This window comes from Pteronotus mesoamericanus, unplaced genomic scaffold (genome assembly GCF_021234165.1).
Source record: "Pteronotus mesoamericanus isolate MK-2021 breed Mesoamerican mustached bat unplaced genomic scaffold, CSHL_Meso_final scaffold_174, whole genome shotgun sequence".
Taxonomy (NCBI): Eukaryota; Metazoa; Chordata; class Mammalia; order Chiroptera; family Mormoopidae; genus Pteronotus; species Pteronotus mesoamericanus.
The window spans coordinates 19,231,359-19,244,734 of record NW_026555309.1 but is presented as its reverse complement, the minus strand read 5'-3'; the positions used below and the strand labels follow the sequence as shown (position 1 = coordinate 19,244,734).

The following is a 13,376-nucleotide window of genomic DNA, read 5'->3' as shown; positions in this document are numbered from 1 at the left end:
GTGCTCTGACCAGGAATGGTGATCTTTGCTTTGTGGGAAGATGCCCAACCAACTGAGCCACACTGGTCAGGGCATTTGCTGAAATGGTTTAAATTATGCCTTATAAATACAGGTTATTTCAATAATAACTAAGCCTCACACTGCTAGAGTGTACGAACCTTACCCTTACACACATTTTTAGTAAACTTCCAGTTGCTTTCCCTTAAAATACTTTTTTACTTAAAAACCCCACATAAATACTTCCATCAGAATTTGCTTAGTTCTGCCTGGAAGGTAATTGCTCCGCAGCCGCCTGGAATTGGTATCAAGCTGTTTACGCTTGTTTCATCTACTAGGCGCTGAGCTCCTAGAACTCGGTTGTCTTACTCACCCTTTACCTAAACCAAATTGTTATTCTCATAAGGGTAGTTATAATAATGAAAATGTCGGTTTGTTCACATGATTTGGGCAGTCAATGGGCCCAAGAAGATTTGTACTGCACATTTTAAAGAATTTATATATTAAATCTTCTGAATACCCTAGTAAGTTCATATCAACTCTGTATTGGTAAGATGAGTATCTCCAATTTATTAAGGAAACCGACTCAGAAGGTCAACTCCTAAATCGAGGGTCACACATAATCTGATCACACAGGTGAACTTCGGCAATGAACGCCAGGAGGCGAGCAAGAGGCCTTTTGAACTCTTTCGGCCACCGTCTTCGGGTCCTCTCTGCACCTCCTATCTGTGCGCTTGCGCGGTGCTGGTGTCGTCCATTTCTCCATCTGGAAGGACGTTGGTGTTGAGGCAAGTTGTGTTGCTTTTGTGTCACTTTTTCGGGTTCCCGTAACGGCCGCCTCCGCTGCTTGAGCTTCAGCCGTCAGCGGCAGGAGGCGTGCCAGAGGGTGTCTTGGACTTGAGCCGTGATCAGCATCTCGGCACTCGGGGAGCCTCGGACCTTTCGCCCGCGTCGACCCCGGCACGACCCTTGCTGCGGCCTCAGGAGGGCGACGGGTGTCCCGTGGGGGCCGCGTTGGGGTCTCGAGGAAGCAGCCTAGATTCAGGGGTGACGGGACCGCCCCCGGGGACGCTGTAATTTTTCCCCAGCCATTGTGACCTTGGTTAGGTCATTTGACCTGTATGGTCCGAGTGTTTTCGCTTTGCTTGACTCGGCCATCGCGGGGATAAGGGAAGCAGCCAGCAACGCCTTCACGAGGTCGGCGTTAGGTGTGTGGTAGCTTTTGTGAAGGGTCACCGTGCCTATAGCAGGAGGGAGAGGCCAGACTTCCAGTCGCCTCGCTTCCGCGTCTTCTGCCTTTGCAACGTCCTCCCCGCTGCATTAGGTGATGGAAGGTCGGCCGTGCGGGGGGGGGGGGGGGGGGGGAGGGTGGGGGTGGGGCGCGCCTGGGCCTTGGAGTCCTGGGATCTGGCCGCACAGCGCCGCGGTCTTCAGGTGGGCCCTGGAGCCAGCTGCTGGGTTCCTGTCCGAGTTTTAGTCGCTTTGTGTGCCCCAGTGTTCTCATCAATAAAGTGGGAGTAATAACTTGTTACATAGGATTGTCTCGGAGATTGAATGAATTGATAATAAGTTTGTGGAAGAGTCGGTGCTGTAAATGTGTTTGCACTTGCCAGTCTAGAGCCACTGCTTATCTTTCCTGTAGTTGGGGCAGATTTTTGTTGTATTCGTTTCTTATACACTATTGTGCTCCAATGAATCTTATTTAGGGTAATCGTTCAGCACGTGAGGGGTGGGGAGATGAAGCCGGTGTGGGAGGGAGTTCAGAACGAGTCACCCAAAGGTGTGCTTCTGATGTGTATGGCTAAGGGTAGTTTCAGCTTCAGGCAGAAGAGAAACTTCAGCTTCTCCCTTTAACTGCTTAGAAGAACTTGAATTGGAGGCCTTGCCCATAACAAGAGATTGTCCATAATCAGTTTTTGACCCACCTATGTGGCCAGGCAAATTTTTATTTACTAAACATCTGTTCTTATCCTGCTCTGACCCTTTGAAGAGCCCAAGGTGCATTACCTGAACCCCAGCTCAGGAAGTCTTATACCAAATCCCCCTTTCTGTCTCTGAACCTCTCCTGCATGTGGGGTCCCCATACTTATGTGTGTATGAAATCCAGTTATCTTCTCTTGCTAATCTGTCTCATGTCTATTTGCTTATTACACCAGGCAAAAGATCCTTGAGGGCTGAGGAAAGTTTGCTCCTCCCCGTCAAGCCTAAGCCATTAAACTCTTAGGCTTTGTGGGAGGAATCAATGTACTACCCATCCTTCCTGTGCCTCCCTAGGTATTAAAATGCATTAGGCATAAGAATTTTTCAGATACCTTATTTTGTTCTAATAGTTTTAAAAAATTTTTATCTACCAAGGAGAGTACAACCACCATGTCTTCCAGTGCTTTGACAAAACCTCAGATGCGCGGCCTTCTGGCCAAGCGCCTGCGATTTCATCTTCTTGGAGCCATCCTCATATCGCTGGGGGTTGCAGCTTCCTATAAGGTACGCGTGTTTGATTTTTACTTTGTGCTTATGGTCCCAAATGTGTTTTAAATTAAAAAATGTATTTTATTTTCATAAGTACTTCAGAGTCTTTTGAAGAGTTGAATGTGCTTCGTTCCTCTGACTCTTCCTCCATTCACCTCATGTGATAGGAAAGTACTTCATTGCCCAGGTAGCTTGTCCTCCATCTTTAAAGGAAGATGTTTTATTGGGTTGACCAGAAAGTCTGTTTAGGTTTTTTTTCTGTAAAATAAGCCACAGTTTTCATTTTTACCAATAACTTTATTGATTTGAATATTTTAAGTATGTTGGCTATCTCCCCTGTCTGGTAGAACATGGATTGTTCTCAATGTTTCGATTTGATTGCTATCAGCTTCAGCTGGTCTGCCTGCTGTGGAGCATCTTCCAGCAAGAAGTCTCCAGTGTGAAACTTGGCAGACCACTTTTGACATGTTCCATCAGTCACAGCACTGTCTCCAGACACAGCATAAATCTTCCTTTGTGCTTCAGTTGTGTGTTTTACCTTTCTTGAAATAATAAAGCATAATATGCTGAAAATATTGCTTATTTTATTTCATCTTCAATATTAAAGTGGCTACACAAAAATTCACCAGTTTTGATAAGTTTTTTTTAATGTATGCAGATATGACAGCTGTCACAATACTATCTAACAAAACTGTTTCAGATTAAGTTACGGACAACTAAGAGCTATTGGAGCCATCTTATGGAAAAAACCAAATGAACTTTTTGGCCAACCCAGTAATTTGCTAAGGGCTTCCATAACAAAGTACCACAAACAGAGTGGTTTAAACAACAAAAGTTTTATTCTGGAAGCCAGAAATCCAAGGTGGTTCAGGATTGATTTCTTCTGCGGCCTCTCTTCTTGGCTTGTGTATGGCTGTCTTTGTCTCCATATGCTCCTTTGTGTTAGCGCGTGTTGCTCTCTGAATTTTCTCTTACAAGACACTAATCATATTGGATTAGTCCCCACCCTAACAAAAACCCTCAATTTAATTGCCTTTTTAAAGACCTTATCTTCAAATACTTGAATTTTGGGAGACACAATTCAGCTCATAATACAGGCTATAATTGTGGACACGAACAAAAACAAAAGGATTATTTTTAGACCAAGACTTTTTCTGTGGGAAAGGGATGGCAAAGGTGGTTTTTTGCGTTTTGTTTTGCTTTTTTCAATCATGTATATTGCCTCTTTCTGTGAGAGGGGATGTAAAGGGAAATTCCAGCTGGTTGATTAAGTTTGTCTCTAGAAGAGGTTGAAACAGCAGTTTGATCAGGTCTTAAATCTAGGTTTGGGATCACGGGCTTGAGCACAAGTGCCATTGTTGGCCTGTGACTTTCTTTTTGACAGTACCTTCAAGAACTGTTGCCACAGGAGGAAAAAAATGTAGAAGAAGAATTGTTGCCACAGAATTTCATTTTAAAGGTTTGCCTTCTGTAGAGTTTAACATCATGCTTTTAAAAAAAATTATTGTGGCAAAATACACATAACAAAATTTAACCATTTTTAAGTGTATGGTTCAGTGGTATTAAGTACATTGATAATGTGCAGCCTTTTAGATTTCTGAAGGCCTTTTTTTGGCTCTTCCAGGCTGCCCTCCATGAGCCCTAATACAGACACTTACCAAGGAATAACAGCCTCCCTTGGCAAGAAGGGCCCTTCTTGCTAGTAGTTTCCTTGGGGCTTCTTTCTCTTTCTTGCATCTGTGTCAATATCTCCATCCTTTGTCTTAGGAAATAGGGTTCGAGTTAGAGGTAAACACAGACTTCCTGTGATTTGTGTTGTCTTTAAATAATAAGTTGCTAATAATCTAAAAAATTAGCTGTAAGGGGATATGTTATTTTTCAGTTTGGTGTGGCTGAAAGAAGAAAGAAGGCATATGCAGATTTCTACAGAAATTATGATTCCAGGAAAGATTTTGAGGAGATGAGGAAGGCTGGTATCTTTCAGAGTGCAAAGTGATCTTGGAATGTAAAGGTAATATTATTTTAAGTTACTATTTAAAAACTTTTTAAAATTGTGGTACAGTACACATAAAACTTATAACTATTTTTAAATGTATAGTTAGTATTGTTAGGTACATTCACGTTGTTGTACAGCCAATCTCCAGGGCTCTTCCTCGTGCAAAACTAAACTCTAACCATTTAAACAACTCTTCATTTCCACCCTTTTCTGGCAGCCACCATTCTGCATCATATAGTGTTTGTCTTTTTGTCCCTGGCTTATTTCACTTAATGAAAAGTCCTCAAGGTTCATCAGTTACACCATGTGTCAGAATTTTCTTTTTAAGGCTATTTTGTGTATGTACCAAATTTTGCTCATTTATCCAACATACACTTGGATTGCTTCCTTTTTTTTTTTTTTACTATTATGAATAATACTGGTATGATGTTTGTAAATATTTCTTTGAGATCCTACTTGCAATATTCTTTGAGATCCTACTTTCAATATTTTTGAGTAAATAGCTAGATATGGAGTTGCTGCATCATATGGAAGTTCTATTTTTAATTTTTTAAGGATCCGCTATACTATTTTACATAATGGATGGACCCTTTTACACCACCAGTAGTACAGAGGGGCTCTAATTTCTCCACATCCTTAGCAAACCTGTTCTCTCTTGAATGATGCTGAGCATCTTCTACCATACATATTGGCCATTTGTGTAAGTTCTTTGGAGAAATGTCTGTTCAAGTCCTGTGCGTATTTTTATTTTTTAAAAGATTTTATTTCTTTTCAGAGAGAGGGGAAGAAAGGGAGAAAGAGAAGTAGAGAAACATTGATGTGAGAGAGAAACATCAGTTGGCTGCATCTCGCATGCCCTGCAATCCAGGCATGTGCCCTGACTGGGAATCAAACCAGGGACCTTACAGTTCACAGGCTGGTGCTCAGTCCACTGAGCCACACCAGCCAGGGCTGTTTTTTGATCTGATTGACTTTTTTTATTGTTGAGTTGTAGAAGTTCATTAATAACCTATCTTCGTGGGTAATTTTTTACTATATTTGTGAGCATTTATTTTTGGGCTCTGTTCTGTTCCATCAGTTTATATTTTTGTCTTTAGGCCAGTACCATGCTATTTTGATTACTGTAGCTTTGTATTAAGTTTTGAAGTCATGAAGTGTTAGTCTCCAATTTTATCGTCTTTTTTTATGATTGTTTTGGCTGTTCAGGGCACCTTGAAAGTCCTTATGAATTTTTAGAATGGGTTTTTCTATTTCTGCAAAAACTTTGTTGGGGAATAGTAGGAATTACATTGTATGTGTAGATGACTTTGGGTAGAATGAGCTCTTAATTATAAGTATTCCAGTTCATGAGCACAGCATATCTTTCCATTTATTTGCCTTTAATTTCTTTCAGTGTTCTGTAGTGTACAAATCTGGTCTCTGTGGTTAAGTTTATTCCTAAGTATTTAGTTCTTTTTGATGGCTGTTGTAATTTTCTTTTCTGATTATTCATTGTTAGTGTACAGCAACAACAAATTTTGGTTGATTTTTGTATTCAGCAACTTTACTGAGTTCTATTTTTGTGTGGAATCTTCAGGGTTTTCTATGTATCAGGTCATCTTTATATCTTTTTCTTGCATTATTGCTCTGGCTAGGACCTTCAGTACTATGCTGGATAGAAGTTGTAAGAGCAGGCATCTTTATCTTTTCTGATAGAGGCTTTATGTTGACATAGTTTCCATCTGTCACTGATTTGTCGAGTATTTTTGTAATGAAAAGATAATGAATTTTTCAGATTTTTTTTCTGTACCAATTAAGATCACGTTGTTTTTGTCCTCCTTTGTGCAGTATATTACATTGATTGAATTTTGTTTGTTAAATCATCCAGAATCAACATTTTGCATGTTGACCATGAGTAAATCCCACTTGGTTGTGGTATATAATCCTTTTAATGAGCTGTTGAATTCTGTTTGATAGCGTTTGGTAAGAATTTTCACATTTATATTCATCGGGGATATTGTATTGTTCTGTAGTTTTCTTTGTAGTCTGGCTTTGGTATCAAGATAATGCTGGCCTTGCAGGACGGTTGTGGCCACAAGCAGAGAAATAGTAAAGCTTCAAGGAGACATGGTATGGGCAGTCTCTCCCCACCCAGAAATGTGTTTTAAGATGTCTGAATATCTTAATGTACAGAAATTAAAAATGAACAATACATAGGGTAAATTTGGAAGTGTTCCCTCCACTTCAGTTTTTTGGAAGAGCTTGAGGATTGGTGATAATTCTTTAAATATTTGGTAGACTTTACTTGGGAAGCCATCTGATCCTGGGCTTTTCTTACTGATTCAGTCTCCTTATCAGTCTGTATTATCTGTGCCCAGTTAATTTTTTGGTAGTTTTTTGTTTGTAGGAATCAGTTTCATGTAGGTTATCTCTTGACAGTACAATTGTTTATAGTATTTTATAATCCTTTTTTATTTCTGTTAAATCAATTGTAATGCCCTTTCATTTTTGTTTTTAGTTATTTGAGTCTTCCATTGTGATAAGAAAAGGTACTTTGTATGATTTCAGTCTTTTAAAATCTAGTAAGGCCTTTTTTATAGCTTAAAACATTCTGTCCTCGAGAATGTTGCATATGCAGTTAAGAATATTGTGTGTTCTCTTCTGGGGTAGAACGTTCTGTGTCTCTCAGGTCCAGCTGTTATGTAGTATTCAAGTCCTCTATTTTATTAATGAACTTCTTGTCTGGTTCTTCTAGCCATTATTGAAAAAGTAGGATATTGAAATTGCCTACTGTTATGGTAAGCTGTGCATTTCTCCTTTCAGTCCTGTTAGTATTTGCTCATATGTTTGGAAGCTCTGATGTTTAGTGCATATGTATTTCTAATTGCTCTATCTTGGTGAATTGACCCTTTTATTTTTGTACAGTGCCTTTTTTGTCTCTCAGTGTCTTTTGAATTAGTCTGTTTTGTCTGATAATAGCATAGCCACCATTGCTCTTTTTCTATTTGTATGGAATATCTTTTTCAGTCCTTTCACTTTCATACTATGTGTCCATGGATCTAAAGTGAATCTCTTGTACATAGTGTATGTTTGGGTTCTCTTTTGTATCCATCTTTTAATTGGAGAGTTTAAGTCATTTACATATAAGGGAATTACTCACGGGAAAAGACAGTCTATTGTCATTTTGTGGATTGTTTCTCTATATTATCTATTTTACCTTTCAATTCTTTAATACCTTCCTTCATGTTTAATTTTTTTTAAGTGACATTGTGATTTTCTCATTTATTTCCTTTTGTGTATATTCTATGAATATTTTCTTTGTGGCTACCATTGACCTTGTGTAAAACATGCTAAAATTAAACTGGTAACTTTAATCACATACAAATATTCTGCTCTTTTACAACTCTGCTTTCCCACTTTATTGAGTTTTTGACTATAGCAACAGCTTGCCGGGGACCATCTATCACTGCTAGTAAGATCTAGAGCCCAGATTGTATCCCAGATGGTCCTACTGTTTTGTTATATATATTTTATTGATTATACTATTACAGTTGTCCCATTTTTTTCCTCCCCTTTATTCCTCTCCCACCAGCATTCCACACCCCCCCCCTCAACTTTTAGTTCATATTCATGGGTCATACATATAAGCTCTTTGGCTTCTTCATTTCCTATACTATTCTTAACCTCCCCCTGTCTGTTTTGTGCCTACCATTTATGCTTCTTAGTCCCTGTACCTTTTTCTGCCATCCTCTCCCCTCCCCCTGTGCCCCACTGACGACCCTCCATGTGATCTCCATTTATGTGATTCTGTTCCTGTTCTAGTTGTTTGTCTTTTTTTTTTTTTTTTAAGGTTCAGTTGGTAGTTGTGAGTTTGTAGTCATTCAACTGTTCATGGTAGTTGTGAGTTTGTAGTCACTTAACTGTTCATAGTTTTGATCTTTTTTTTCTTAGATAAGTCCCTTCAACATTTCATATAATAAGGGCTTAGTGATGAACTCCTTTAACTTTACCTTATCTGGGAAGCACTTTATCTGCCCTTCCATTCTAAATGATAGCTTTTCTGGGTAGTGTAATCTTGGATGTAGGTCCTTGGCTTTTCATGACTTTGAATACTCTTTTCCAGCCCCTTCTTGCCTGCAAGGTTTCTTTCGAGAAATCAGCTTATAGTCTTCTGGGAACTCCTTTGTAGGTAATTGTCTCCTTTTCTCTTGCTGGTTTTAAGATTCTCTTCTTTATCTGTAATCTTGGGTAATTTAATTATGATATGTCTTGGTGTGCTCCTCCTTGGATCCAGTTTCTTTGGGAGTCTTCCAGCTTCTTGGGCCTGCACATCTATTTCCTTCGCCAGACTGGGGAAGCTTTCCTTATTTTTTCAAATAAGTTTTCAATTTATTGCTCTTCCTCTTCTTCTGGCACTGCTGTGATTCGGGTGTTGGTACATTTAAACTTGTCCTGGATGTTCCGAAGCCTCTCCTCAGTTTTTTGAATTCTTGTTTCTTTCTGTTCCAGTTGAATGTCTGTTTCTTCCTTTTGTTCCAAATCTTCGATTTCAGTCTCTGTTTCCTTCCCCTTCACTGTTGGTTCCCCATCTGTTTTTCTTTATTTGTTAAGCTTTCACTTCTTCTTCTCTTTTGCATCCGTGTACAATCATTTCTGTGAGCATTCTGATGACCAGTGTTTTGAACTCTGCACCTGATAGGTTAGCTATCTCTTTGTCACTCGGTTGTATTTTTTTTCTGGAGTTTTGATCTGTTCTTTCATTTGGGCCATGCTTTTTTTTTGTCTTAGCACACCTGTTAACGTTGTAAGGGGTGCAGCCTTAGGTATTCATTGGGGCAGGGTAGCCCACTTTGCTGCCGTTGTGGTGCTGTAGGTCAGGGGGAGGTCAGAGAGGGAACAAAGCCGCTTGCTTACCTCTTGCCCTGCTTTCAGTCACTTCCCTCACTTCCCACAAGCAAATTGGGCCTTTTCAGGTGCTGATTCCTGGGTTGGGTGGACTTGTGTATATTCTAGGATCCTGTGGGCCCTCCAGTGGACTCTCCTGTGAGGCTGGGAGTTTCTCCTGCCACCGCAAAACCCCCCCCCCACCCCCCCTTGCCGCCGTTTTTACAGTCAGGGGTTTTGAGGCTTTTGTTTCCCATGCTGGAACACTGGGTTTTACCGACTGTCCCCAGCCATTCCTGCCAGCTTATCCCCATGGGAATGTGGGATAGCCTTGTCCACCAGCTGCCACCTTGTCACATACCCTTGCCACCCTGGCTTCCTGTCTCCGCCCCTCCTGCCAGTCTGGATGAATGTTTCTTCTTTAACTCCTTGGTTGTTAGACTTCCATACAGTTCAGTTTTCTGGCAGTTCTGGTTGTTTTTTGTTTTTAAATTGGTTGTTATCCTTTTGATTGTGCGAGGAAGTGAAGGATATCTATCTATGTACGCTTCCATATTGGTGGGAAGCCTATGCGCTTTATTTCAACTTGGAACTCCCATTGCAGGTCTAGTAGTAATGAACTCCTTGTCCTTTAGCTTTTGTGTTTATCTGGGATTGTCTTTAATTTCTTCCTCATTTTTGAAGGACAGTTTTCCTGGACATAGTATTCTCCTTTGACAGGGTGTTTTGTGTGTGTGTGTGCACGCGTGTGTGTGTGTGAGTGAGTGAGAGAGAGCGAGGGACAGAGAGAGAACACTCTGAATATATTACCCTACAGTCTTCTGACCTGCAAGGTTCATGCTGAGAAATCTACTGAATAATCCACTGATAGGCTTCATTGTAGGTTGTGAATCGATTTTTCACTTTGGATTTTGACAGTTGGATATACAGTGCAAGTGTGTCTTGGTGTGGATCTCTTTGGGTTCATCCTGCTTGTCTGCATCTTCTCTTCTGGGTGTCTGTAATGCATATATTGGTCTTTTGGTGGTGTCTCATAATTCCTTTAAGCTCTCATTTACTATTTTTCTTTTTGCTTCTTAGACTCATTCATTCAAATGAACTGTTTTCAGGTGTGTTTGATTCTGTTGTTGAATTCCTCTAGTGAATTTTTCAATTCAGTTACTGTATTTTTCTGAGAATTTTGATTTTTTAAAATAATTTTTTCTTTGTTGATTTTCTCATTTTTTCATATACTGTTTTCTTGATTTTATTTAGTTGTCTGAGTTTTCCTTTAGCTGATTGAGCATATTTAAGACAGTTTTAAGTCTTTGTCAAGTAAGAAAGAGGCATGTCTTTTTCAGTGTTGGTTTCTGGAGATTTTTAATCCTTTCAATGGGCCATGTTTCTCTCTTTTTATGTCGTGTGATTTTTTGTTGAAATTTAGGCATTTGATTAAAATGCCACCACTCCCATTGTTTGTGGACTTGCTTCATGCAGCAGCAGATCTTAACTAAACAGCCCGGCATAAAGGCTTGCGTTGTCTCAGACTTTTTCTGGGGATATGTCTTCTCTGAGCCTTTGCTGGTGCTTTTTGTTCTAGTTTTCTGTTGGTATATACTTGGTTGCTCTAAGAGTTCAAAAGATTCTCACCCCTTCCACTAAGTAGCCTTAGGTGTTCTTTTTGTACTCCTCAGCCCATAATCTCTTGCTCGCTCGTTGGTGCCCAAGTGTGCAGCCCCACTGCAGTTCTCTTGTGAGACCTTTCACTGCTTTCTGCAGCTTGCGGTCTGAAAGCTAAACTATGTCACCGTTCCCACTGGTGCTCCGAGATAGGCAAGAGAGAAAACAGTCCCCATAAAGCCAAAATGCTGCAAGCAAGTTCTCCTCCCAGTCCTGAGGGAGAAGCCAAGAGTTGATTGATTAGCTTCCTCCTGACCACACTGCTGCACTGAAGAGAGGAGGTTGGGGAAGGGTGAGAAACATTTAATGAAATTTCCTGTTGTTTTGAGTGACTTTTTATTGTTTAGGGGTTTGTTTGATTGCAGCAGCTTCATAGCTGGTTTCTAGATTTCTCAGACAGACATATTGGCCTGGTTATTTTACATGTTATGCTGCTGTTAGTTGCTAGACTGGCATTAGGAAAATCATACTTTCAGAAGTGCTTTTAAAAAAACCTTTTGTTAGTTGGGTGTCCATAAGTGACTTGGTGGCTTCCCATAGATTTTTGGTTTGGTCTGTTGTACCCACAAAGTGCTTACGCATCCCTGACAGTGTGAACTAAGGTTTTACATCTAGAGAAGGACCGAAGGGATTATGTGCTGATGGAAAAGGCCATCCACACCTGATGAAAGTATTCATACTCAGCAATCTTATTCATGTATTTTTTAGTTAAGCTCAACAGAAAAGCAAGATAGAACAATTTAAGTAGAGTTAAAGATTCCACCGCTCCAGTGTGAGTTGGATGTGACAAGGGGCTTGTGAATCTGCCGGTTTTTCTTGAGGCAGACTATACCTGAATGAGCGTTCCAAATGCTGTATACGTTGTGTATCTCTTTTCCAAGGTCTGGGGGTTGAGGGGACCTACTGCATTGGCCTTAGATCAGTTTTCTAAGACTCAAGGGTACTTTTGAGTAAGTAACTTTTGCCTAATATAAGATTTGTTTCTGTAATCCATTTCTGTAGCTGTTCCTCTTAAATATCTGAAATACAGATAGGTGCATGCACTAATTAGCCAAATAATTACTTAGAAAAAGTACAAAGAACTTTATTTCCAATTGTTGGAAAATTGATGAGGAATTATGCCTTTTTTATACCATAACTATTAGGTACATTTGATAATTCACAAAGTAACGTGAAAAGATTATTTTAAGATAGAAAATTAAGAATGTTAAGGACGATCTATATTAAATATATTACACAGGAAGAAAAGACTGAAGGTAAAAAGGTCAAGAAAATATTAATGGTTCTGTGTGGAATATGCAACATTACTGTTTTCTTATAACTTTGAAATTTTCAAATTTTTCATAGTGGGTGTGCATTACACAATCAGATGTTAAAAGGATGATTTTAAATGTTAGATTTTTACCTTTCTATACATGGAGTTGATTGTGTTTAAAAACCAATAAGAAAAAGATTTGGAGACAGAAATAGAGATGGTTATAGGGGTGTCCACCCTGCCGCCCATTGGCCGCCTATGGCCGGGGATGGCCAAAAGTGCCACCCAATACAAAATTGTAAATTTACTTAAAACATTATGAGATTATTTTGTGATTACGTGTCACAGTGTATTTAATGTGAGGCCCAAGACAACTCCTCTTCTTCCATGCGTGGCACAGACACCAAAAGGTTGGACACCCCTGGTAAAAGCATACCCACGTGCTTGTAAGAAGCGTACATGGGTATGAGATGGGAATTGGGTTGTGGGACTTAAGAGAGAAGAAAAAAAAAATATTTGAAGAGTGAAAGCAAAAAGCCAGAGTCAGGCGTGGTAACGCCTGAAATAGAAAAGAGACTGGTCAGGGAGCTCCGTGGAGAATGGACCTGGAGCCCAGGTAGCCTGAACTGGGCTGCTCTGGGGCTAAAGGTGACTGAGCGAAGTGTGGGCCACTCTTAGGGAATCTCAGGGATGGTGGGCTGTTGAGAGAGTGCTTGGCATTAACTGAGCCACTGTGTTTTCTCCACAGAATTTCCTTGGGATGAATTCCATGGAAGTTTGTCACTGACCTGTGTTCTTGAACTATGATACATGAATGTTTGAGCTAAGAAGTTTCTCTCGATAAATAAACAATTAAATACTATGGACAGTAAGTCTTAGCTTATTTATTACTCTTAATGATATAATTCAGGGCTCTTGCATCAGAGTTGGTTAGGGATTCTAACTGTTTGTGGACCGTTTCAAGATAATTCAGTATTAAAACTTTCATTATTTTATGACATTTTTTATTACCTTAATGTTTTGTTCATTTCATTGAGATAATACTTCTAAGTACAGTTTTGATCCTGGGTCACCCACTCAAGGGGTCTTGCGTGAGTCCACATGACTACTGTACTCTGGGCTCTTAGACGACACAGG

At 39.9% G+C, this 13,376-nt stretch overlaps 1 protein-coding gene across 1 annotated transcript; it reads left to right on the top strand.

Annotated features, from left to right (window-relative positions):
* Positions 1-708: 708 nt before the first annotated feature.
* LOC129084242 (cytochrome c oxidase subunit 6C) lies at positions 709-13,111 on the top strand. The gene is made up of 4 exons (XM_054590317.1): positions 709-785; positions 2,353-2,481; positions 4,349-4,477; positions 12,988-13,111. Exons 2-3 carry the CDS (start codon positions 2,368-2,370, stop codon positions 4,460-4,462), a joined length of 228 nt encoding a protein of 75 aa, XP_054446292.1. The 5' UTR covers positions 709-785; positions 2,353-2,367; the 3' UTR covers positions 4,463-4,477; positions 12,988-13,111.
* Positions 13,112-13,376: the final 265 nt, after the last annotated feature.

Excerpts from the sequence above, each read along its gene's own strand:
- LOC129084242 (XM_054590317.1), top strand. The coding sequence starts at position 2,368 with ATGTCTTCCAGTGCTTTGACAAAACCTCAGATGCGCGGCCTTCTGGCC. Across the intron at positions 2,482-4,348 it reads GGGTTGCAGCTTCCTATAAG|TTTGGTGTGGCTGAAAGAAG; the intron begins GTACGCGTGTTT and ends GTTATTTTTCAG.